Here is a 26,272-nt window from a genome sequence, read left to right on the forward strand (position 1 = left end):
TTTAAGCCCTAAAATATTATTTAAACATTACTTTAAAAATCAACACCAGCACAACAAAGGAATATGTTTAGTGATGACATGTGGGCTGAATGTATTGGCCTGCTATATCATGAGAGAACCATGTGAAATTGAACCTATTAAAGCTAAAACTCATGACAGCTAGCTTCTCAACTATATTGTTGTACAGTGCAGAACATATAAATGATATGGAAGAACAGACTTGTCTAGCTTGTTGAACACATCCATTTCTTCTCTCTATAAATTCACCACTTAATCGGGACTTTTGGATACATTTTACCCCTTCATTAGAGTTATGGTACATTATTTCCATCAATTGAACAATGTTTCTATATTCTATTGCTTTCTGGTAATTATTTGAACCATTTAGCCATTACCGTTTAGACTTCTCTGCCATCTAGCCTCATAACTCATTCTCATTTTTGTCGTCGCCACATGTTTATTTGTATTTTTTCACGTTTTACTCCATCTTCTACATTACTACAACTGCAGGTACTCATGGCTATTAAACATTGCAGTTGATGATACGACTAACAACACTGAGGCTGAACCTGAATAGTTTATTTGTTGTGAGGTTAAAAAAAAGGTCTAAAAACCATGAAGTTTGATAGCTTGCACACAGGGAATAAAAAAAGAAGTGGAGCCTGGTATTCTAACCACGAAGAGCATTCTACATGCAGAACTTTAGTCTCCATGGAAGCTCCCTCACAACTCACCATAAACCTCCCAGTGTGGATCCCGTCTGAATGAGTAATGACCTCCTGATTGAAATTCAAGCAGAGGACAGCTCCTCCGTCCTTCTTTGTCTATATAAACCCAGGTCAGAGGTAAAAGTTATAAAGTTGTAATGTTATCTCAAATGTGCATTTCATAAACTTATGCTACAACCACGGGATGGTGTGGGTAAATTGCAAAAACAAATGTTTATACAACAGAATAAAAAGATATTTCAAGAGGAAAGCAGCCAAGAAAACAGGTGTAAAAAGTAAATTTGTGCATCCATAGAGAGGATGAGTTTACAAAACAAGGGGAAAGAAAAGTGTTAATGGAAAACAGTTCTTAACTGAAAAGTACTACAAATGGGATAAGTCTGTACACATTACTGTGTGTGCTCATGTAGCCATGTGCAGGATCATACTGAATCCAAGAGGTGTGTTTCAGTCAGACATTTTTTCAAACACTGTTTCATTGTGTGTCTCTGGAAACTTTTAGAGGCTTAAAAGGATTTGCTATTTTGTATATTTCACTACATATTACCTTTATTGATGAGGTGTCCCAGCCTATTACCGTAAGCTGTGGTGACTCATCCTTTCTTGCTTTTTCATCGCCTATGTCAGTACCATTAGCTAGTTATATAACATTTTAACAGAAAAAGCTTTTTCCACAATGCTTAACCAACACCCCATTGATTTAGACCTTGTCAATGAAGTCTAACACACAAAATAAAGGTAATTCAGTTTCTATTACCTTGGGTGTTTCCCATGGAACCAAAGAGAATCATCTCAGTTGGCAGCTTCCTGTGTGAGAAAACTTAAAGAAACTTTTTTTTCTGGAAAGTTTTAGCTTATTTTCAAACACCAACCATATTAGAGAATAACAGCTGAAGAAAAGGTGGGGTGCACTTGGAGTTGAACTGTATGAAAACATCTTTCTATGTTTGAAAAAGCTGAGAACTTTTTATTTCCTTTTACAACTCGAACAACCAGGACCCGTGTATGTGTTTCACACACATACTTCTGTCATATCAGATCAACTCTCCCATTTTTGTCAGCCAAATCATGTCACTACTTTGACCTAATTAGGAAGTTTCTCCATTGTCTCCATTATTTGGTCTGGAACTTGAAATGCTTTGGTTTGTTTCCTGCTTATAACCTCTTTCAAGTGGAGCAAATATTCAAGGGATCACCTTTTTTCATTCTGGTGTATGAACTTGAACAAGGTCACTTTGTGTTTGATTGTGCTGTTCTTTGAAGTTCTTCTCAGCAACCCTGTTAATCAAATACACAATCAGGCCTCAAATGGACACCACCTTATATTCTTTCTCTCAGCTTTTCCTTTGATTATGATTTATTTAACAAAACTGCCAAATGAAGAAGAAATGTAATAATGTAATTTCACCATGTATTTGTCATTATTTGTCGGTGGGTATATATGTGCGGGCATGGTTTAAACCGAAGAGCAAACACTGATTTGAATTTGGTTTGCATTATGAGAGTATATGACACCACTACTGTGCGTGTGTTTGCAAGTGAAATACTGTAATATGGTAAACATGGTGTGACAAACATTTCCATCTATAAAAAGCAATGTAACCTCATAAAAGCTGTGTTTTACCTCTGAATATTTGCATTTATTCTCCTGTGGACTCTTGTTTTGTTGAATATTGGTCATATGATTCATCCATCCATCCATTTTCTGTTCCCTCTAAATCCAAATAGTGTTGTAGGGGGTTCTTTCGCAATTGTCACTGGCTGAAAGGCGCGGTACACCCCAGGACGGGTAACCAGTCCATTGCAGGGCCACACAGAAAAAAACGAGACAAATAACCATGCTTGCTCACATTCACTCTTATGATTGATTTAAAGTCACCAATTAACCTAACATGCATGTTTTTGGATGGTGAGAGGAAGCCGGAGTACCACCTGAGAATATGCAAACTCCACACAGAAACCATCTTGCTATGAGGGAACGGTGCTAACCATCACAACACCGTGCAGCCCTCTTGTGATTCAGCTCAGTGCAACAAAGAATCAAAGCCTTTCTTGATTTTGCTTCAATTTAATTCAATTCAGTTCAATTCAGTTTTATTCATATAGCGCACAATTACAACAAAGGTCATCTCAAGGCACTTAAATAATATAGTCCAATTCAAGCCAATTGGAGTTCAATTCATTGTAATGTAACCGGATGGACTGGATGGGAGCAAGGGTGCAATAATGGGGCCAGGACAATGGGGGAGCTATGGGATTTGCTGCTGTGAAATACTGGGTTCATGGGGAGAAGAAGAGGAACCTTTAAAAGCTGGGCCTGTTGAGAGCCTGCGGCCTTGGTCTCCTTTGTGTCAGCAGTGGGTAAGGTGGATGGTGTGCAGCTGAGTTTTCTGGTTTGCTTTGAGTAATTTATGTGCTTTTGCTTTAACAAGAGCTAAGTGTTGTGGTTAGTTGAGTGCCATCATGGAGCCAGAACAGCCTTAATCTCCGGTCTCCTTCCATATGAGTTTTGCTGTGTTTATTTGGTTTGTTTTGTGTTAGTTTTGTTTGTTTGTCCAGGCCAGGGCGGCCGACCTGTGCTGAAATGCTGCACACCTTCTGCCTTCCCCGAGTGGCTCAGCCTGAGGTCCAGTAGTCGTAGTTTCTGCTTCATGGTGATTTGTGGTGGCCTTTGCCTTTTTTAACATAGTACTAGGATTAAACTTAATAAAGTAATGCTTTCTTAACTGTTTTAATGTTAATGAACTTTGCCAGTTACTGGGGACTGCAGGCTGTAGCCACTGTGTGCACCTACTACTGGGCCTTTTTGTGTGACAATTGACTTGTGGGTAGCCATTAGTAGTTATTGAGCGCCATGTTTGAATTTAGGTGTAATGCTTGCAGTGGTGTCATTTGTGAACCTGAGATATGTATTTGGTTTGCACTCTCTGTTTGGAGTTTATTTATTCCCTGTTACTGACTTGGTGTTTTATCTATTTAAGGTCCCAGTGGTGGGTGGCAACCTCTGACTCCTCCCTCTCATGAGCTTGGTTCTAAATAAATTGTAAACCTTTGGACACTTGACTCTTCATTGTCTTACGTTGGTCGACAGAATCTGGTTACATCTTTGGCGTAGTTCGGCAGCGACCAACTTAATTGTAATTTGATTGAAGATGTCTCAGAGTGAGAATGAAGGAGGGGGGAGACCAAGGTCTTCTTCAGTGCCTACCTTTTTTCCCATTTATGATGCCTTGTGCTAAATTTTCTGGGGGTAGAGGGACAAATGAAGGTACATTTAAACAGTGGAAAAGTGACCTTGAAATGTGGTTTAGAATGTATGGCATTCCTGCTGAAAATCAGTTATACTGGGTATTAAGTTGTTTGGAGGGGGAAGCAAAGAGAGAACTGGCCATTTTGCCTGCTGATGAGATAAATACTGTTGCCAAAGTATTCACAAAGTTGTCAAGTTTGTATTCTAGTGCTGTCCCTGCTTCTGTCTCACGCTCTCTGTTCTTCAACTGTAGACAGCAGGCTGAAGAAAGTGTGAGGGCTTTTGCCCTCCGCCTACAGGAGTGCTGGCAGAAGATGATGATCCATGATGCACAAAATATCTTGAACCCGGAGATACTAATGCGAGATCAGTTTGTTTCAGGGCTCTGTGATGATGGTCTGAAGAGAGAACTAAGAATGAAGGTAACACTGAATAACGATCTTAAGTTTGCAGACGTGCAGAAGGAGGCTATATTACGGGCAGGCCTGGAGGAAAATGAGCAAGTGTGTTGTGGAGCAGTGAAGGCAACCACATCTAAGAAGCCTTGAGAAGATGACTTACAAAAACTTCAAACTGAACTTAAGTCAGAACTGGCGAAGGAGGTAGAGAATCAAGTGAATAACCTGTCCCAATCTCTCCTGCAGGGCATAAGGGAGGAGTTCCGCAAAGCGAAGCTTGAGTCACAGCCAACCCAGACACCCTCTACTCCCTGTGTCACAAAGATCCCGTAGTTTTTCACCAGGCCCTAGGCAACAGAAAACGAGGGCCCAGTTCAGGCCCAATGAGTATGACGAACAGGGGCGACCCATCTGTTACCAATGCAGAACCCCAGGCCACATTGCACGCCAATGCCCCAAACGAAGCCCACCTGCCCCTTTAAACTAGCTTGCCCTGCTGTTGTGGATCTAACAGTGGGCCAAACAGCAAATGATCCATTCCCCACATTGACCCAAGCATGTGAGCTGCAAACACCAGTGCCCCCTGCTGGGCTTGTAGGGGACTGTCCCATGATTCAAGTCTCCATGGATGGCATTGAAATCTCCTGCCTACTAGACACTGACTCCCAGGTGTCCATGGTACGCCAAGAGTGGCTACAGAGACACTTCGGCCAAGATGGCCGGCACCTGAAAGATCCAGCTTCCTGGCTGAAGTTGAAGGCAGCAAATGGTAAAGAGATTCCATACCTAGGATATGTTGAAGTTCAGACGGACATTGCTGGGGTGACATTGTCAAACGTGGGGGTAATCGTAGTAAAAGACAGCTGTTTAAAAGTATCAGCCCTTGTAGGAATGAATGTGATTAAACAAGTGTGGCAAGTTTTATTCAAGAACACAGCACCTTGCAAAGTGAAGACCCCACCAAAACTAAATGACCTCGGCAAGACCCTGTGGCAGGAGGCCATGCATGTATGCAGGAAGGAGCAAGGATTCGTCACCCCTGATGGTTTTGTCGGATATGCCCGTCTTGCCAGCCATCGGCCTGTGACTATACTTGGGAACCGGGAGCTGCTACTGAACTGTCGAGCCAGGGGCGGCCCAGGAGGTCGAGGGTATGAAGCCTTGATGGAGCCACTGCCCATACAAGATGGACTCCTGGTAGCTCGGGCCCTAGTGACAGTTGGGAGTGGACGGGCACAGGTACGGGTGCGCAACATCAGCAATACCCCTCTAGTCGTTTACCCCTACCAAAAGTTAGGCAAAATATTTCTGTTGGATTCTTGTGAAGTATTTGATGATGAACCTGCTTTTGAAATTGTGAGAGGTGACAGCGTGGAGGCCCAGATGTCAAGTGGTGCTGAACCAAACAGCACACCAATTAGCAAGACTGACCTGGATTCCTTACCATCATTTGACCTTAAAGGGGTTGCTCTGTCAGCAGAACAGAAGAGCAAATTGTCCACCTTGCTCAACAAACACAAAGCTGTCTTTTCTCAGCATGAGGATTATGGTTGCACAGACACCATCTTGCACAGAATCCCTACAGGAGACGCAGCCCCCATCAGGCAAAGGCATCGTCAGATTCCACCAAACTTGTATGTTGAGGTCAGGGCCTTGATCAAGCGCATGCTGGAAGCTGATGTCATCAAGCCAATCTCAAGCCCATGGTCATCACCCATAGGCTTAGTACGCAAGAAAGATGGCTCCATTCGATTCTGCGTGGACTATAGGCAAGTAAACCAAGTCACTAGGAAAGACTCTTATCCCTTACCCCGAGTCGAGGAAGCTCTAGCCAGTTTGAAGAAGGCCAGCTGGTATTCCACACTGGATCTGGCATCTGGCTATTGGCAGGTCAAAGTGGATGACAAAGACCAAGAAAAGACGGCCTTTACCACTTCCATGGGGCTTTTTGAATTTCAAAGGATGCCCTTTGGATTATGCAATGCGCCTGCTACGTTTCAGCGCCTTATGGAGAGTTGCCTGGGAGAACATGATTACCAATCACTGTTAATCTATTTAGATGATATTATTGTCTTTGCGGCTGATTTTGATACTCACCTTGAGCGTCTTGATTATGTGTTCTCCCGTCTCTCTGCCCAGGGCCTGAAGCTGAAACCTGACAAGTGTAAACTTCTCCGCGATAGTGTCCAGTACCTCGGCCACATCTTGTCTGCAAATGGAATAGCCCCAGACCCTGGTAAAGTGTCAGCAGTCCAGCAGTGGAAAGTGCCAGCTACACCAACGGAGCTACGAGCATTCCTCGGCCTGGCAGGGTATTACCGCCGATTCGTCAAGGGGTTCTCCCAAACAGCAGGCCCTCTCCACAGACTCTTAGGCGGGTACCCAGCAAAGAAGACCAAACCCAGAGTGCCAGGTCCTGCTTGGCACTGGACAGAAGAATGCAATCTGGCCTTCTCACGTCTAAAGCAAGCCTTGACCAAGGCCCCAATCCTGTCCTTCGCTGATTTCAGTTTGCCTTTTCTCCTCTGCACGGATGCCAGCAACCAAGGCCTGGGCGCAGTACTCTCCCAGGTCCAAGAGGGCCAAGAAAAAGTTATTGCCTATGCAAGTAGAGGCCTGCAAGGTGCTGAGCGTAATGATGCCAATTACAGTTCTTTTAAATTAGAACTACTCGCACTGAAATGGGCCATTACAGAAAAATTCCATGAATACTTGCTTGGTTCCGACTTTGTAGTTTACACAGACAATAACCCCCTGGCCCATCTTTCCACAGCCCGGTTAGGTGCAGTGGAGCAGCACTGGGTGGCGCGACTGGCGAGCTACAAGTTCCAGGTGAAAAATCGCTCCGGAAAGTCTAGTGTTAATGCTGATGTGCTCTCTCGTTACCCCCTAGAAACCCCAAAGGCATCAGAAGAACAGGATGGGGTGGAGGTTCCGGGCTTCCAAGATGTGACGGTGGAGGTGGTCCAGGCGTGCTTGTTGGGGGTGTGTGATGTGGAGTCTGCACCTGAGCCAGCAAAAGCTTCATGGATTGGAGAAGGCTGGTCTGCTGACAGGTGGGCCGATGGACAACAAAAGGACCCAGCAATCTCGAGAATTCTGTTCCTTTTGCAGACCAAACATCTATTGCTGGCAGCCGAACGACAGCTGGAGAGTCCCCAAGTGTGGCGCATGCTGAAGGAAATGCACCGCTTAGAGCTGCGAGAGGGGGTACTTTACAGGCGAGTTCAGGACTCAAAAACTAATGCCCTCTATTTCCAGCTCGTCTTACCCCAGAGTAAACGGTGAGAAGTCTGCACTAGCTGTCATGAGCATATGGGACATTTTGCTGTGGACAAGACCCTTAAGACACTACAAACCAGGTACTACTGGCCCAATTTGTTTGCAGACACCCAGAGGTGGTGCTCGGAGTGTCCTCAGTGTGTGCTAAGAAAAAAGCCCACCAACTCAACAGTTAGTCTGACACCCATTACAGCCTCTTACCCCTTAGAGCTGGTTACCATGGACTTTCTGTCTTTAGAAGCCTCCGTAGGTGGATTTGAAAACATCATGGTCCTCATTGATCATTTCACAAAGTTTGCCTGGGCTGCTGCAACTCGTGACCAGACCGCAAAAACAACTGTGAGGGTGATGTGGCAACAGATTATCCAGTATTTTGGATGCCCTGCCCGATTCCATGCTGACCAAGGGCCAAACTTTGAAGCGGCTGTGGTGAAACAACTCTGTGACTTGTACGGCTGCAAAAAGAGTCACACCACCCCATACCACCCAGAGGGTAATGGGCTCACAGAAAGATTCAACCGTACCCTGCTTGGAATGTTGCGTAGTCTGGTGGAGGAAAAGAAGAGCAGGTGGGCAGATTACCTACCAGAAATGATCCATGCTTATAACAACACTGTGCATACCAGTACATACAGGATATACCCCATCGTACCTCATGTTCGGAAGACATGCACGTGCACCGGTAGACGTTCTCCTGGGGGGTCCGTTGGAAGAACCAAGCACAGTTGGAGAGTGGGTCCAGAAGCACCATGAGCGCCTGAATTTTGCCTACAAAAGAGCGGGGGAGGTGAATGCAGGGGCAGCACAGAAGCAAAAGAGGCAACATGACGGCCAAGGGGGGTTGGGTCCATTAATGATGGGGGAAAGGGTGCTGTTGCGTAATGTGGGTCCCAAGGGGCTGAGTAAACTTGCAAACTATTGGCATAATGTACCCTATGTAGTGGTAAAACACCCTAACCCTGATGTTCCTGTGTATGTGGTCAAGCCTGAAAGGGGGGAGGGGAAGGAGAAAGTGTTGCACAGGCGGTTGCTTCGTTCTTGTCTTTTGTCATTGCAGGCCCCAGTGCAGGAAGAACGTGGCGAACCTGAGCCAGCGAGACCGTCGTTCACGTGGATGCCCCCACCAACCCGATGGCTGCCCCCATGGCACATTGCAGGTCCGTCCACGGCGCCCCCAGCGGAAGATTCTGGGGCTGAGGGACCTGAGGAGCTGCGGAGGTCTCAGCGCAATTCAAGGGGGATCCCATCCCAGCGTTATGGACAAGGGGACAATTGACCGGCAGCACAAGGATGTGCTGTGAAAATGTGGTGGGGGATGGACTGGATGGGAGCAAGGGTGCAATAATGGGGCCAGGACAATGGGGGAGCTATGGGATTTGCTGCTGTGAAATACTGGGTTCATGGGGAGAAGAAGAGGAACCTTTAAAAGCTGGGCCTGTTGAGAGCCTGCGGCCTTGGTCTCCTTTGTGTCAGCAGTGGGTAAGGTGGATGGTGTGCAGCTGAGTTTTCTGGTTTGCTTTGAGTAATTTATGTGCTTTTGCTTTAACAAGAGCTAAGTGTTGTGGTTAGTTGAGTGCCGTCATGGAGCCAGAACAGCCTTAAGCTCCGGTCTCCTTCCATATGAGTTTTGCTGTGTTTATTTGGTTTGTTTTGTGTTAGTTTTGTTTGTTTGTCCAGGCCAGGGCGGCCGACCTGTGCTGAAATGCTGCACACCTTCTGCCTTCCCCGAGTGGCTCAGCCTGAGGTCCAGTAGTCGTAGTTTCTGCTTCATGGTGATTTGTGGTGGCCTTTGCCTTTTTTAACATAGTACTAGGATTAAACTTAATAAAGTAATGCTTTCTTAACTGTTTTAATGTTAATGAACTTTGCCAGTTACTGGGGACTGCAGGCTGTAGCCACTGTGTGCACCTACTACTGGGCCTTTTTGTGTGACAATTGACTTGTGGGTAGCCATTGGTAGTTATTGAGCGCCATGTTTGAATTTAGGTGTAATGCTTGCAGTGGTGTCATTTGTGAACCTGAGATATGTATTTGGTTTGCACTCTCTGTTTGGAGTTTATTTATTCCCTGTTACTGACTTGGTGTTTTATCTATTTAAGGTCCCAGTGGTGGGTGGCAACCTCTGACTCCTCCCTCTCATGAGCTTGGTTCTAAATAAATTGTAAACCTTTGGACACTTGACTCTTCATTGTCTTACGTTGGTCGACAGAATCTGGTTACAGTAATAATAATCCAATGAAATCCAAGTGATTCACTTCAAAATAGTCCAAATCATTCATTTAGAGCCAATTTAAAAAAAAAAAAAAAAAAAAAAAAATGTACTCAGCAGGGTTTCCACAAAAGTGAAATGCCCAATGATTAAAAAATGACAATCTCACCACATTATTACCACTGTGGTGAGATATCACCACCACAGACAGCCTCCAACCTGTATTCAGTTGAGGTGTCTGTGACAGCGCTACAAGTGGAAGGGTAAAATGACCAAGTCTAAATTGGGAATACAGTAAATCTCTCTCTGTCCCCATAACATTTCTTCTGAAGAGGATCCAAGTTAAAGCTATGGTAGGTAATCCTAGAGAGCTAGCAAGAGAGCTAGCAAGATTCGAAAGTGTCCCCTCCTCTAAGCTCCACCCCCCCCTCCCCATTCCGTCAGTGCGTCATCCAAAGCCGGTAGAACCGCATGCGCACACGGAGCAGGGAGCCGACAGAGGGGGGCGTAGGCAGAAAGCAGAGGCATCTGATTGGTTTTTGTAGGCGCTCCAATCCGAGATCAGCGGGACGCTGATCTCGGATTGGTCAGCTTTTTCTCAGTCCTGCAGCTGCCACAGAGGTCTGATTATTTTCGTCCCTTTTTCTAAATACATCTTGTATAGATTTCTCTCAGGACAGACGGACCATTTCACCCAGTATTACAAAATGTGTTTCTGAACAGGATTACCAACCATGCCTTTAACCATATAACATGTTACAAAAACTGTTGCTATTACTTAAAAGTTATGTTTTGCGCTGGTAAGTGGCTTCACGCTAGTGACAGATTGGCCACAATAATTGTTTTCATTTTTTTAATAAACAATTGTTTTTGTAACATTTCCATGAGCTGTTCTGGATCCTGTGCAGCTAGAATGATTTCTGATGGTTATTCTTTCCCTTTTGTTACATCTGTTCCAACTGTGTCAAGAGAAAAGTTGTTATAAGAGAGAGGAAGCATGTTGGTAAAGAAGAGGCCAAAAGGATGAGCAGTGTTTTTTTTTTTTTTTTTTTTTTTTCACTAAATTCTTACCCACAAAGTAATTGCACTATTTAGGAATCTACACGTATGGCCAAAATCTGAGACTAAATAAAGAAAGCAGTGGTGCTTCAGCATGTGCATTCTTGCATTTTACAATGTTATCTTGAAATGCTCCTGGGAGAGCATGTTTATATCATCAACCATGTTATCTTGAATGTAAAGCATCAACACAGAGATGCAGGTTATACTGTATATACAACCTCCACTCTGTAAATCCAGATCACTCAGGCTGGGATGTTTACGGTAGGTCCAGAGTTTAATGGATCTTTGCATGTTTATGAATCCTTGCAGATAACATCACATTTCTCCAGTTTGCCTGTGTTTTATCTGCATCATCTCAAACATGAACATATTTTACCTTTGATTTACTGACATACAAAGATGAGGTGAGGAGACAATAGAGGACAAACACAAATAGAGGAGAAAGAAAAAAACAATGCATGCTCAGAACATATACTTCACTATGTAAATGGGAAACAAAAGCACAAATAGAAAGTGAGGCTCGTAGGAATGAAAGAAAAAAAAAAGTTGCAACACTCCCCAGAGGATTACATAACATTTCCTTGGGAATGGTGGGTCATAGTGACCAGCTCATATCATCTCTGTCTCCATCAGCAGGCCTGTTTTAACAGCCATTCTGAAACTATGTGTCACAAAGCGGTGGCAGCTCCGGCATCCAGTGTACTATTTAAAGGTCAGAAAATCACCCACTCAACACGGCACATCATCTATAGCGACACAACAATTAAGACGTGTTCATTTTGCAAGAGCACAATGAGCGATTCACAGCTAGATAAGCAGTGCTGCTGCTTTCAGTCACTGATCATTTTAAAGACTGTACTCAAATGTTTTTGCAGCTAATGTTTGTTGTGAAAGTATTTCATTGTTTAAGTGGATGTTTTTGCAAGAGGAGGGTTTGCTGTCCATTGTGAATGGCTCCCATTTGAACTGTTAAGTAAGATAAATGAAAGCAAGATGGCTTAATGGCGTCTCTGTTCCCAACCACATCACTCAAATATTCATAAAGAAAACCCTGAACTCAAGGCAGCTAGTTATTTTGAATCAATCTCGAATAGCATCATATTGACATTGAGGGGTTAAAGACGCCTCAATGTCAGATGAAACAGCAGCTGCTCATATCTGCTACTTCTCTAATGACAGAAGTGTTATAACTTATAGAACTGTTCAACCAAAAATTCAACATTCAAGCCACTTCATGCAATGTAACCAGGTGTGCTGGGGTGAGAAATAAAACAAGCCTTGAACGCTCTCAAACTGTTTTTCCACTCTTTGCATGAACAAGTCGGTCACATTTTGTTTAATCAAAAAATGTGTTCCATCTACAGATAATGTTTAAACACTGACCTGTGCCACATCTAAGCACTCACTTTAAAAAGCCCATTTTGATCCTATGGAAGGAATCAACTAATGCAAATAAATGCTGTGCGATTGTCATTGCACTGTACTATTCTGATAGGTAATTGGTCTCCAGTGATTCTAAAAGGAGGATTTGGACTCACTTTCTACACCCACATGATCACGAAACAAGCCCACAAGACAACACATTGAGACTATGGCCCATTTAGTTGTATGAATAAACCTTTTTAGATGAAATATCTGCAGAGAATCATTATTTCCATCCGTCCATACATTTAATTCTCTATACCTGCTTGTTGTCTTAAGATGGGCATCTTATAGTTTCACAGCCACTTAAGCACAAAAGCTGATTGTTTCCTTAACTAAGTTGATTAAATGTTCTACAAACAAACTTTACATGATAACTGCCTCTTAACACTTCCAATAATCTATGTTAATCTTCATTCTCATATGCACAGTGAGGATGTGCAGGACGTTTTTCAGGCTTCTTTTCACTTCTTGAACAGACATTGAATCAAACATCAACACGGTGCTGCTCTGCAGCTGAACCTAACTTTCGACTTTAAACTTTAGAAAAAAAGAGTTCCGTATCTTCAACAGTGCACACTTACATTTCAGTCTGGTTTCACATCTTCTGTGGGTTCTACTTGACAGAGGGGGCCTCGAAGGGCCTCAATCAGAGTCTTTGTCCCCTTTCAGCTGCAAATTCATTACAGTATCCTCTCACACACTTTTGGGTTTTCACATTGTACCAACCAAAATCCACTGACAGACAAAACAAACAACTGTGGTTACTATTTTAAAAACAAGTTGGACAAGTCAGTAAATCAAAGAGTAGAGTGATATAATAACATATTGTTGAATAGACAAATGAAGAATGGTTGTGACAATACTATATGTATTACATCTGACAAAACCTCCCCTATTTCACAGCCATGAAGGCACAAGTAGAGAACCATTTCATACTGAATATTTAAGATGAGAGTGATATGCCTTTAGTGAGCATTGGCCTCCTGTTTGGCCCTTTCACACAGCGATCTCACCAAGCTGGCGCAAAAAAAGATGTACTGGCGCATAGGACACCGATGCACAACAACGGGAGATCAGTCCTCAAAGGCGCAGTGTAAAAACAGCTTTTGTGAGTACAGAAGCACAATGAGGGTTGACATTGATGTTCCGTTGATAGGAAGCAGGTTCAAGCGCCAAAATGGTCTATGTGTTTAAAATAGGTTTCACGAGTAAACGTTTCAGGCATCAGCGTTCTCGGACGGTTCTCATTCACTTTGAACAGGGGATCTGTTGCTGGATCTGTTGCTTTGCTTTGTTAGCATAGCTCATGATGGAAATTTGAGAATAGTTCAACATCTCAAGAGGCAGCAAGGCAGCCAGCATTCAAATGAAATGACTGATCGCATATCTGACTGCATTACTGATTACTGCCACAATTCTAAATATCAAGTTCGCCCAACATTTAGAATTATCGCGTCACACCCATGTGAGTCAGCTTTGAGCACTGACTCCACCTCTTTACTTTCACACATGAGACCAAAGAGCAATGCAGGTGCATCAGTTTCAGCTTGAAGGTGTGAAAACAACTTGAGTAAAAGCACACGCTGGCGTGGCTCTGAGCTTCCTATTTTTGATCTGTGCGTATTATCAAAGAGGAACAGTGGTATATTGATGAAGAAGTCTTTTTTTGCTCCGATAAAGTGCAGCCATTGTGTGAAAAGGGCTGTGGTGACGAGGCCGAATAGGCACGCATGTGTTAATTGTGAGTAACTGTGGCATAGCGCAACAATTTAATCAATGATATTGTTGCCACTCACCTATTTCCTCAACATCGGCTTGTTATTTGTAAGCACACAATGCATTGATGATGTGCTGAACAGCCTCTGGGCTATCTTGAATTATCAAACAGGAACAGCAGTGGCTTCACAAGGACCACTTTTTTACACCAGTGTGACGTGACTGCAATGTGAAAAAGGCAAGTTAGATAGTATTAATAAACAAATGAATTGTCATTAAATATACAAAAGATGAATTGATTCTGCATTCATGATTCCTGTTAGCTGGGTTGAGAGGACAAAGGTATAGGAAGGCAGTTTGCCTTACCAGCCACAAGAAGAGGAGAATCATGTCTCTTTCTGACTGTATTGGTATTGACTGAGAAGTCAGCTGGTGCAGCTCAGATCTGATGCGGGTGATGGTGTGAAAACATCCAGAAATTAATATTGAGCTATGGGTTGGTGGTCAACAAAGTCTAAAGATTAATCTGAATGTTTTTAGACATTTTGATAACCAAAGTACTGAAAAAAAAAAAATACATATATCTGCAGCATGATTCAAGTATGGCTTATGGTAATTGGTTGTTTGGTTCTCTTTCAGAGATGTTCCTGTTAGTCATGTGGCAGTTTGACCCTCGATTTAGTCCAAAACACCAAAATAATTTGAGATAAGATGACTTTATTTTAAAAATGGTTAACTTTTTCATGTTAACAATTAACATTCTCACCAGGATTCGGGGAACTGTAAGCCATTGTCATGGGTTCCATTAGGATCAAACCAAGAGAATTTCAATCTATAAACTGACAACGTGAGATTAATAAAAAATGAATAATAATTTGTTGCAGGATTAGTTTACAATTCTTTTAAGTTGTTTTGTGATCTCCAGGATATTAAATGCTTCCTTGTGTGAGGGAACATTCTCTGTGGGAAGCACATGAGGAGCCCCATGACACCCATTTGTCATCCCTCATGCTAAAGAGCCCTATAATTGCTTACCACGCACTTTTTGCTGATGTGGAATCAGCCTGCAGCATCACTTATTGGTTGCAGCAAAACTGTGTCAGCCGGCTAAGTTGCCTAAAAACTATTTGCTTTGTATCTCTCTCCAGGGCTGGACTGGGACCAAAAAATGGCCCGGGCATTTTTGGCCATGGCGGCTCACCTTTGAATATTTATACGATCACACAAGTAATCTTATCACTTTCTGTGAAAAATGCAATTAAATCCTAACACAAATGTATTCATTTAAATCCATCTCCTCACCTTACAAAAGTATTTTTTTCATTAAATCGCTCTTCTCTGCAACTCTGTCAATCACTGTGTCAGTATCAAGGGACACAAGAACATCTTTCTCGGTGGCCATCAACATAAAGGCTTCCAGTTTGCTGGCAGAAAGGCAACTCCTCAGTCTGTGTTTGATGTAGCGGAGGGTTGAAAATGACCGGAAATGACCGAGGAAGGAATATTAATTCCGTATTTCTCTGGTTACCTACCAATCCATTTCAGCAAAGCAATGTTTCACAAATATTACATGGGCAACTGTAACCTGTAACACCTGCAAACAATATAGTTATCACAAGCTAAAATAACACTGAAAACTTTGGTGTCTACATGAGAGTGTCATAAACATTAATGACACACTTGATATCTATGACTGATGTCATTGGGTATTTGCAATATCTGCACACCAGTCAACTTTACATAAGCCTACAAAATGGAATGGCACAAGATACGTTATAGCCTTGCCTACATTAATGATGGTTTAAGGACTGTAACGCTAATGACAGGCGCATGTCATTTTTACACCTTCAAATAAAATAAATCTACTCATAACATTAGTTGAAAATAAAGACTCTGAATGATCTCTGTGACAGAAACGCGCACGCGCAGACACACACACACCACAGTCGGTGAGCACCTCCTAACCAACAAGGTTGTGCAAAGAACAGGCTAGGCTTTTTATTCGTGTTCCAGCCTAACTGGATAAAATAAGTAATAATTTCAGCATGATCAATTCCCCCATACTGATGTAATGAAGATGTAGCCTACCAGTCGTTTATCTATAAATACCTAATTTAAGTCTCCACGCACACGGAGAGCCCTCAGTCCTCCCATTAAAAAAACATGTCGTCATTCTGCTAACATTTCGCCTAACATTAGCCTACTTCTTACCGGGCTGGCTATTCTGACCTCCTCAACCTGTCCCTGGGTCACGTCTGTCTCCTCCTCCTCCACCTCTGAATCCACCTCGACAGCTTCTTCCTCTGTGTTTGGCCTACACTGTCCTACACTCGTGCACTGGGGGCTGCTGCTGATGTTGACGGCCCTGGCCCTGCACTTAACCCTCTGGGTTCTAAGGCCTTTTCAGAGACTTTGAGGCAGTTGTCACCACCTTGACATTTTCAAGTATATCAACTAACTGTAAACATCTATGCAAAAGTGACACATATGGTTGTATTCGGAAAAGCCTAACAAAAAACAATATGAGAGTGAAGTGAATGTAATACAAACAAGTTTTATTTAAATTGAGGGGAAACACAACTGTACAAAAAAACAAGTTTTAGAGGTCTTCAAACAGTGCAAGAAAACACACTATAAATATATCTAGCCAAGACTTTTGAAGGTTGAACCTTGCAAACAAAAGTGTTGGCTGCATAAAAGTAAAAAGTGCAGTCAGAAATGTTTTTTTGTTTTCACACAAACTGTAAAAAAGTTTTTGTAACTCCAGTCAGTGTCTCTGAGCGTTGAATACTAATTAGATGGGTGTGTAACACCCCTGATTCCCCCCCAGCCCCCTGTCACTCCATGTGATAATTGTCTGTCACTGGCAGGACATTGCTGCCTTCCCCCACATGCTGGCTGAATGGGGTGTGTTCTCACCTGTGAATAGCCACTCAATCACCTGGTACTTAACATGTGAATAGCGATAGGTGTGGCCTAGGAAGCTGCTGCAGTCTGAGAGTACAGAAAATCCAAAGATTTCTGTTCACTCTCTTTAAAAAGGGCCAGCTATATAATTTATTTTAAAATATATATATTTGAAAACTAGAAGTTTCAAGGTTTTTAATGGTGTCACTTATATGTTTGAATGACAAAAACTCACAGAGTTACAGATGTGTTTTTGGAGATGTGTCAAAATGCCCACCGGTGGGCATTAGACCCCAGAGTGTTAATGGCCCTGCACCCGGTGCTGTGGTCGTGGTGGAACCACTTGCAAACATGTCAGTAAGCTTCGCACATTTTGCTGCTTGTAGGCTTTTTAGCCTTATCTCGAGCTTCTGTGCACCACCCTTTCGTTTCTGTTGTTTATCCATTTGGGTTTTTGACTGTTCTCTCCTAGTCAGTTCAGCTCAAATGGAAGGATTGATGACCTGTGTCAACGGTGAGGGGAGGGGCGGGCCAAAGAGGTGCTGAGAGATTTCATTGGACTAGCCCCGTCAACATGAAATCGTGGGCCGCCCGCCGGTAACTTTTTTTCTTTTTTACATTAATAAAAAAACAAAAACACACAAAAAAAACGACATCACCGGCCCTCGAGGGGCGTCGGCCCACCGTGAAAATGCCCGGTATGCCAGACTGTCAGTCCAGCCCTACTAGGCTAAAGAGACCTCGCATTCCTCGCAACCGCATTCTTTCACTCTGGTTGGCCAAGTTATGACGAGCATGCGGGAGGACTTGTTTTCATGCCTTGGAGGTAGAGGATGGGCATGCTTTTCCTCGCAGTTTTCAGAACAATATCTACAGGATGAAGTAGCTGTAACATAATGATACTGATGCAATGAGGACTGTGCTGCTGCTGCTGTTGATGATGATGATGATGATGAGAGGAGGGGCAGCTCCTCTGAACTTCCCTGAGTGACGCGCACGGCCGCCGCTCCTCCCCATTAAGAGCGAAGAGGAAAACGTTCACCCTATTTACTTTCAACTCTTCTGATGCTGCAACAGTTCGACGGAGTGAGAAGTTTTAAGCAAGAAGTTTGGTCATGAAAGCTCTCGACGGGTAGAAAAAGCCCTTCTCTTTTCTTCTCTCCGGCATCATGAAGCTGTCGCGGCGCTTCAGCGTCCCTCTGTGGACTCTCCTGGTCTTCAGCGCTCTTTGCGAAGTAAGAAAGACATTTCCCTCATTTTCCTTATAGACAAACTTGATCTAGAAGTTACTTTTTTTTTACTCTTCTTTTTTTGCCACGAGAAACGATGTCAGGGCGCTTTGTTTCAGTGATGAAGTCAGAGGAGTGTGACTGCACCTGTTGCGCAGGTAGCTGCAGACGGAGGGAAAAAAAGATGAAAAATATCATCACTTTCAAAATAGTTTCATTCTGGTGTCACTATAGACGAGATGGTGATAGACATGGCTTAAAAAAGAATTCGTTGAGAGTTTCAACTGGATACAAATTTTATGTCAACATGCAATTGATAAATCACCCTTCAGCTGCAGAGATTTAACAATGCTTTACAGTTTATTGGAAGTCTTTCAGAAAATACTCTAGTCCAACGTGGTTTGACATATTTTCAGTCCAAAAACACATTCCATTTTTGTGGAATAATCGAGTGAAGTAAGTCAAACGTGACATTTCGATTAGGAATAATCAATTTTTTTTGCGCAGGATAGAAAAAAAAAGTTTCAGATATTTTATGTGAAATAAGTCATAAATGCATTCCTCTGAACCAAACTTACATAACAGAGAGACTGAGGCATCCAACAGCCACAGACCCACCTGTCCTCGTCCCACTGGTCTATCTGGTGAAAGACAGGGGAAGGGTTAGAGAGGTTGAGAATGGCATGTGAGGATGTGTGCGGCTAACACAAAAGGGTCAGGAATGGAATGAGGTGCAGCTCATACCCCTTTAGCAACCGCGGCGGCTCCAGTGCCAGGTCTTTGGGTCTTCACAGCAAAAGAACCTAAATTAGCCCAGAGCAGGACTAACTCTTTGTTGGTCCAGAATCAAAAACCCCAGCAAAAAATGTCAGGGGATGGAGGCGGGATTATGATGGCCAAACAGACCAATTCAGACTTCGTAACCAACATTTAAAAAGTTCTGCATAATCCATGTAAAAGCAAATAAAAGCTGAAGTAACAGTATTAATCAAAGAGGTCATAATTTGACTTAACTTTCCTGCCACTTGTATTTTAATATTGCATTATATAATGGAGAATATATGGCGGAGAAGGAAAGTGGTTCTTGAAAGGTCAAAGTGGCAAAAAAAAAGCAACCTTACTTTACCTTACGTTTACCGTATGTGTATCTGAAGTGAAAAACAAGGAAATCACATACAATAACTCTCTTGTTTCGGATTTAATGGTTATTTTTTAAGGTTAGAGAGAACAGAAAGAAACTACGATCCAGTGTGCTTCCATGCAATGAAACATTTAATCAGCTTCTGAGAAAGTTGAGTCTTAAAATGTAACTTTATTAACAGATAACACACAAAAGTTGAAAATATTAGTTATTGATATCACATTGATTTAACAGGTATATTTTTCCAAAGCGTCTTGTAAGTGAGAAACACATTAGGTAGCAGTGTGGGGTGCGGTGTCTGGGGAAGTTGGGGATTAAACCAGCAAACTTCAGACTGAAAGACAACCACAATATCTTCTGAGCTACAGCCACCTCCTCAATATTTGTTGTTTTCCATCTGTAAATATATTTTCTGGCTCCGCAAAGCAGACTAATTTACAGTGAAATGTAAAACTATAAGCTGATACTAAACTGCACAAATCTGATATTGTACATGTGCTCTCCTTTGTTCCACATTTCACACCTGTGTACTTCATGGAACCTTCTTTTGATGTTAGGTAACACAAACTAATGTGGAACTGAAGCATCACTTGCTGATTGAAAATGGAACAGACATTAATGTACACAAAGAGCCTGTTTTTGTCATGACGTTGTGAAAGCACTATTTAAGATCAGGCCAAGGTAGAATAACTACTGGCATTGATTAGAAAGTAAAAGCATCTGACTAAAAATAAAAAAAAAACAAATTTAGGCACCATCTCAAGCCACGAAGGTGAATAACACCCCACCCTTTTTGGGTGGATGGATGTAAAATGTGTGATTTTGACACCAGTGTGAGAAGCTCATATGACTTTTCCTGGCAACAGTCATTAATGTGTTTTTTAAACACCGCACCCAGAGCTTCAACATGCAGACATCTTATCAGGAAACTGATTACCATAAACACATTTTTCCATTTAGTTATGTGGACACGGTGGATGTATTCATTTCTTGATATCATGCAAAACAGCTTAGTCACTTATTTGGCTGTTATATGGACCTTATTTGAATCAATGTATCACAGAGTTTCCAAACTGTCAACACGTTGTTTCCAGCTAAATCCTGGATGCAGTTACTTATTATCAATGCTTTAACAGAGTCAATCTGGGACTCAAAGTTCTCTCTAAATATCAAGGTATCACACAACTCCATTTCTCAGGCAATTGATCAGAAGACTCGTGGTGAAACAGATGAAACTGCGATGCACATAATTTAGTGCTCAGTGTAAACATACTAACCATGTGAAACTTCTTACTCAAGACATTCATTTTAGTTAATTCTTGAATACAGTCATGAATTGTCTTTTGCTGACTTATACAAATGCGATATAACCATGTTATTTTTAATGGGGAAGTGAATGTGCAATGAACCATTAATCCAGTCAACTTCTATAATACACTAGGAGAGCGGAGATGCACGCGGTAGGCTACACATGCAAATGTGAGCTCGACACCAACACAGCTTGTTTCTGTGAAAGACAGAAACATTTTCAGACTTGTATAAATGTGTACTTCAGTCCTAGAAGGTCATCATGTTTCTACTTATGTAAATCCGGAATTGTTTGTAAAAAAAAAAAAAAACAATGGTAGAGAATCGAGTTTTGTTTGTTGAGCCTTAAACCGTAATTTCAACCAGGACAATCAGGACTTTCTGGTTTAAAACACATTTCACTTTAAACATCTGTTCTCCTGATGGAATTTAGAGATTAGAGGCCACGTTGGTTAGAAACAGTTGTTGCCTTTTTGTGGCACCCAAGAGGCTCAGGGGATGAATCATATTCTGATTTCTGTCTTATTCCTCACTTTTCTGTTTTCATCTTGTTATCTTCCTCGCTATGTTCTATCAGCATCATTTCCCTAACTTTTAACCCCCCCAGTGAAAAAAAACCTAAACATTTTTACCCTCACTTTTCTTGTCTCCGCAGTTCTTATTTTAACATTATTGCTTTAAAAGTTTGTTCCACTTGCAGGGAGTTTTATGGGGGGCACTGCCCTTCTTAGGTCATGGAAACAAGTCAGAGTGGATGAGATTATAATGTAATACTTGAAAAATTTAGCAATAACAAGCTAATTTTGATTAAACATGTTTAGGTCATGATATCTGTTACTTATTATATTTGTAAATTGAGAACGCATCAGATGCTGAATTTTGTTTTAAAAGTCAGTTGGAATAAAATACTAATTTAGACACAAAGCCCAGCTAAAATTACAAGGGAAAGATTATTAGAAAAGGGGAAATATTTGGCTTCCTTGAAATGAAGTCCTTTTGCATATTAATATGTTCCATTAATGTAATTTCCACCTTTAAAAACATGCAATATCCTCTTAAACTAAAACAGTGTAAAGTGAGCCATTTTCAGCCACATTCTTTTAATGTAGTTGAAATGTTGAAATGAAGAACATTAAATTGGTAATTAAGATTGAAATAAGTCTCTCATGTTATGCTTCTTAACCCTTGATTAGAAAAGACATTTGAGATTGTATGGATGTCCCTATTAGAAAGTTTAACTTCTATTTCTTATTAAATCTGGAGAAAAAACATTAGAAATCATCTGCTAAAATGATTTTATATATCCAAAATTTACTTTTTAATTCTGACCCTTGTATTATGTCTGTAGCTCCTTTAATGCTTCCATTTTGTGCCATTTATGAGGCCTTCGCTCACCACGCAGGAAATAACCTGCAAATGAGATTAAAGACAGGCCAAAATATTACGTGTTATTTGTGCAGCCCAATCCAGAGAAATCCAGGGTGCGTGCAATGGCACAGCTTAAGGTTCAAGCATTAATGACCCATGCAGGAAAAGTACAACACTTTGCATGAGTTCATCATAGAATGGAGCCTTTTACTGATCCCATCCACTGTGTCAGTTTCTCTCTCATTCCTGTCCTCCTCGCAGCTTGTAGAAATGAGGGGATGACGGCACTTCTGTCAGAGGGAAACATCCTGGAACAAAGTAATGGCATATCTTCTAACACCTAAAAGAACGAGCACTGTATGTGGAGCGCTGTCTTTGTGGCTATCAGCATTTCAACAGTAATTCCATGCACTTGTTCAAAATATGAATGACGCGTGATGACGTGCAGTGATTTGGGGACGTCTGATACATTTCTCTTTCTAAATGTGCTCCCCTTACTTTATCCAAATTAGAAAGCACAGGCCTTTCTGTGTCTTGTATTGTTTCTCTAAAGAGCAAAAGTCACAAATCAAGTCCCTCTTTGTGGGAGGTTCCACCCACTCTCAGCCCCCTTCAGCTTCATCAGACAGTTCAGTTTCAAATTGACATCCTCAAACATGCTGCCTTTGACCAGGAATGCAACTGGAAGCTCAACATGTAGAGTACAAGATGAATTACAAAGAGTCCCAGTTCCAGCATGTAAATTAGACGCAGGCTTCTCTTACAGCCTGAAAGGCCTCATTGTCAGGAGATAGTAATCGTTTTATCAGAGGCCTCTGAACAAGTTATAACCAGACAAGGCTGTAGTGGTGATAATGAAATTATTATTTTTCCCCTTATTTCATATATCTTGCTCTCATTCGGTCATGCTGTATTTTCAGATTCAAAGCTATATTCTTCAAACAGGATTTTTAATGCTCCCATTACTATAAAATGAGCTGCTTTTTTTGTTCTTCCCTTAGCACCAGCAATAGATAACAGTCTTTTCTTTAATCATTCACATGACTAAATGTCCATACACTTAAGATGGCAGTTGTTTGGTGCACTTTCATCCAGACTGATCTCATCAACTAAAGGATAGATTCAATTTTCTACTTCTTCCAACCATCTAAAAACACGGATGTGAGGTTAATTGGTGATTCTAAACTGACTCCAGAAGTGAGTGTGAGTGTGCACGTGTGTATGTCTCCGTCTTGTCAAGCAAGTCAAACAGAGGTTGACAAAGACAAAGACAAAGATAAAGATAAAAGATAAAATATAAGACATACTCTCATGTCTCATGGGGAAACTTGTCTTGGTCTGAAAAGCCGCTGCAGCATTCAACACACTTGCAACAACATCAACACGCATTGTAACATCACAAAACCAATGCTAAATTTCTCAAAGCAAACATGTACTGTTGGGAACCTGAAATATTTTAAATGAATTCTCTGGTAGCAGTAGTTTAGGAGATGCACTATTCTGGTATATTTCATAACAAATATATTTATATATATATATATATATATATATATATATATATATATATATATATATATATATATAAATAAATACACACAAAACATGCAGGTTAAGGGGGAATGTGGATAAATTCCTCTGCTTTATTCATTTATTGGTGTCATGTGATCAGATGAGTAGTGCTTTCAATCGTTGAGGTGCATTTATTTGATTTTGTGTTATACCTTTCAATAAACAGTTGGCCATTACAGGAAATGTCGGCGCGGAGGTGTGTAGTATTGACACCTTATATTTTTAGAAGGCACGGCTGACCAATGCACAAGTAAAAATCTTAATTATTCTCCAGTGCATCTTACTGTATTACTGAGAATGAAGCGTTTACATTTTATTTGTTTGTTGTAAACAAAATTAATAATTGTTTTCATTCTTGAAAGAATGAAAACTCTCAACACTAGTAGCATATATGTATAAGCGATGGTGCAATGAAGCTGTGAAGACAGATAGTCAAATGTGATTAGAGGCTGTATCAGCACCATTTTCTTTAAAGTGTGGATTTAAATAGAGAACAACAGTTATAGTCACACTTCCTCCCACCAAGTAAGACCAGAAATGACACTGTTCAGCACAGCAGAAAGAAGACATTCATTAATAATACAAAAACCTACAGTATTCTTTCTCTGCTTAATCACACATTCACTCTTCTCGCTTCACTTTCACACATTTCACGCTGATCACACTTCAGTGATCAGTGTAGTGGCCCAGCCCTCTGTGACCAGAATCCAAGGGCGTGGGTTTGTATGCATTCAAGCGCAATTTCTTCCTTCTGCTGGCCACCAGCATAATGAGGAAGTGCATTTTACTTTGATGAGTATCTGCAGCCAGCAGTGTAGCACTCTGCAGAGCGCAGCGCAGTGTCAGAGACAGTAAATACCACGTCACTCATTTCCATAGACACTGATGTGGCCCCTGATAGCAGTGATGGGACTGTGGTGTGGGAAGCTGATATCAGAGACAAACACACTCATAACTACAGCTCTCAGGCACTGGGATTTTTTGGAAGCAGCGGATATATTTAGACACAGCTATTTTGTATGAATCATGTTCCCATAGTGTCCCACAGAAAGATGCTTCCACGGAATTTCACTTTTGTAATATTGTCCTGTCTGTTTTATCATGGGAAGGCTGTCATGGTCAATTTCTGTAAAATATATCAAAATGGTTGGAAATACTTTAAAAATACAGAGGCATTTTTAGTATGTATTAAAAGACTCAAAATTACCCACCCCCCAAAAAAACTGAACAAACAAACATGAAGTATTTATTTGTTCAATAACATGAGTAGTTATGGACATTTATGTCTGATGTTAGATATGAAGCTCGTGTGGAAGTGCCTTAACATGCAGTATCCCTGATGGACACTAGGAGCTGACTCCAAATCTCTTACCCTAATCCTAGATATAAAAGACATTGTGAACAATACAAGGATGTAGGTATATTCAGGAAGGTACATTAAGAGTGCATAACACTCATTATTCAAATTATTGCACACTGGTGATGATAAAGGGTTTTATGGATGTTGCATTATTGTTTTCAGAGTTCAATGTCATGATAGCTCTAGGGTAAAACACATTTCTCAGTCTGTTTGTCCACGGTCTGAGCTCCCAGAAGGCAGCAGTTCAAACAAGTAATGTCAAAGGTCGGACCGGTCTGCCAGAATGCCGCAGGATCTATCGAGGCATCGAGAGCTGTGTGACTCCTCAAGGGAAAGCAGAGGATTGTCAATTGTCTTCTTTGCAGTGGAGATGCTGGTTCTGAATCCCAAAGAAACTTAGTAACTCAGCACACTCCAGATGGAACAGCAGTAGAAGGACAGCAGCAGTTTCTTCAGGGTCCTCGGGAAATCTAGATGTTGCTGTTGCTTCTTAACAAGCGCTCTGGAGTTTGTTTTCTTCAAGAGGTCATCATCCACATTCACACTCAGGAACGCAAAGTCACTGACCCTCTACGCTGTCCCCATTTCTGTCGGCAGAATTCAGTGCAGGTTATTTTCTTCCGGAGGTCTATGATCAGCTCTTTGGTCTCTGTGCTGTTCAGGGCCAGGTTGTGGTGTTGACACCACACTGACAGTTCGGGTAGATGACGGCGCAGTAGTGGGAGCGATGGCTGCTGACACACTCAAATGAATGGCTCCTGATCAGGCCACCGCAGAGCTTGATGACGAGTTGATCATTTGAATCGGGTGTGCTGAAAGAGGGAAACATCGAAAACACGCACGACAGTGGGTCCCGAGGACCGGAATTGAGAAACACTGGGATAATGGCAAAGACATAGTTGTGTGTAGAGTCTCTTAACTGTGAATGGAGGTACATTTAAAATAAGAAAATGCACTATCGAGTATCAAGTGACAAATGTTTTATATAATTTACAAAAAGTTGTTTGTATTTAAACTTGAAAAGGTGTGAGAATTCAAAATGGCCACAGAGGAAAGACTTGTGGCAGTCTGTCAGGTGGTTTTCACACCAACACTGTTTTAAGCGGTTAGAATAGTTCATGTTGGGTTTTCGGCTATTGTCATGTGGCTTTTGTCTTTTTCTTTGACCTTAATGAGTACAGAGTGATAGGTAACTAAAACGTCCTTAATGTTGTCCAAATGTTATATTAGGGGTCTCTGGGTGGGCCCAGAAAGTTCCAGGAAGTTATCTTAGAACAGAAACAATGCATAGGTTCTGAGCCAATGAACCTTTGATAGAAA

The 26,272-nt window shown here is 41.7% G+C and overlaps 1 protein-coding gene across 1 annotated transcript in view; it reads left to right on the forward strand.

Annotated features, from left to right (window-relative positions):
• The first annotated feature begins 17,819 nt into the window (after positions 1–17,819).
• The window catches only part of LOC142383776 (receptor-type tyrosine-protein phosphatase beta), a 44,603-nt gene continuing 36,150 nt past the window's right edge, over positions 17,820–26,272 (forward strand). The window contains exon 1 of the mRNA XM_075469494.1: positions 17,820–18,212. Within this exon, the coding sequence (XP_075325609.1) occupies positions 18,147–18,212 (66 nt within the window). The 5' untranslated portion in view covers positions 17,820–18,146. The remainder of the gene's footprint in view (positions 18,213–26,272) is intronic.

This window comes from Odontesthes bonariensis, chromosome 7, assembly GCF_027942865.1.
Source record: "Odontesthes bonariensis isolate fOdoBon6 chromosome 7, fOdoBon6.hap1, whole genome shotgun sequence".
Classification (NCBI taxonomy): Eukaryota; Metazoa; Chordata; class Actinopteri; order Atheriniformes; family Atherinopsidae; genus Odontesthes; species Odontesthes bonariensis.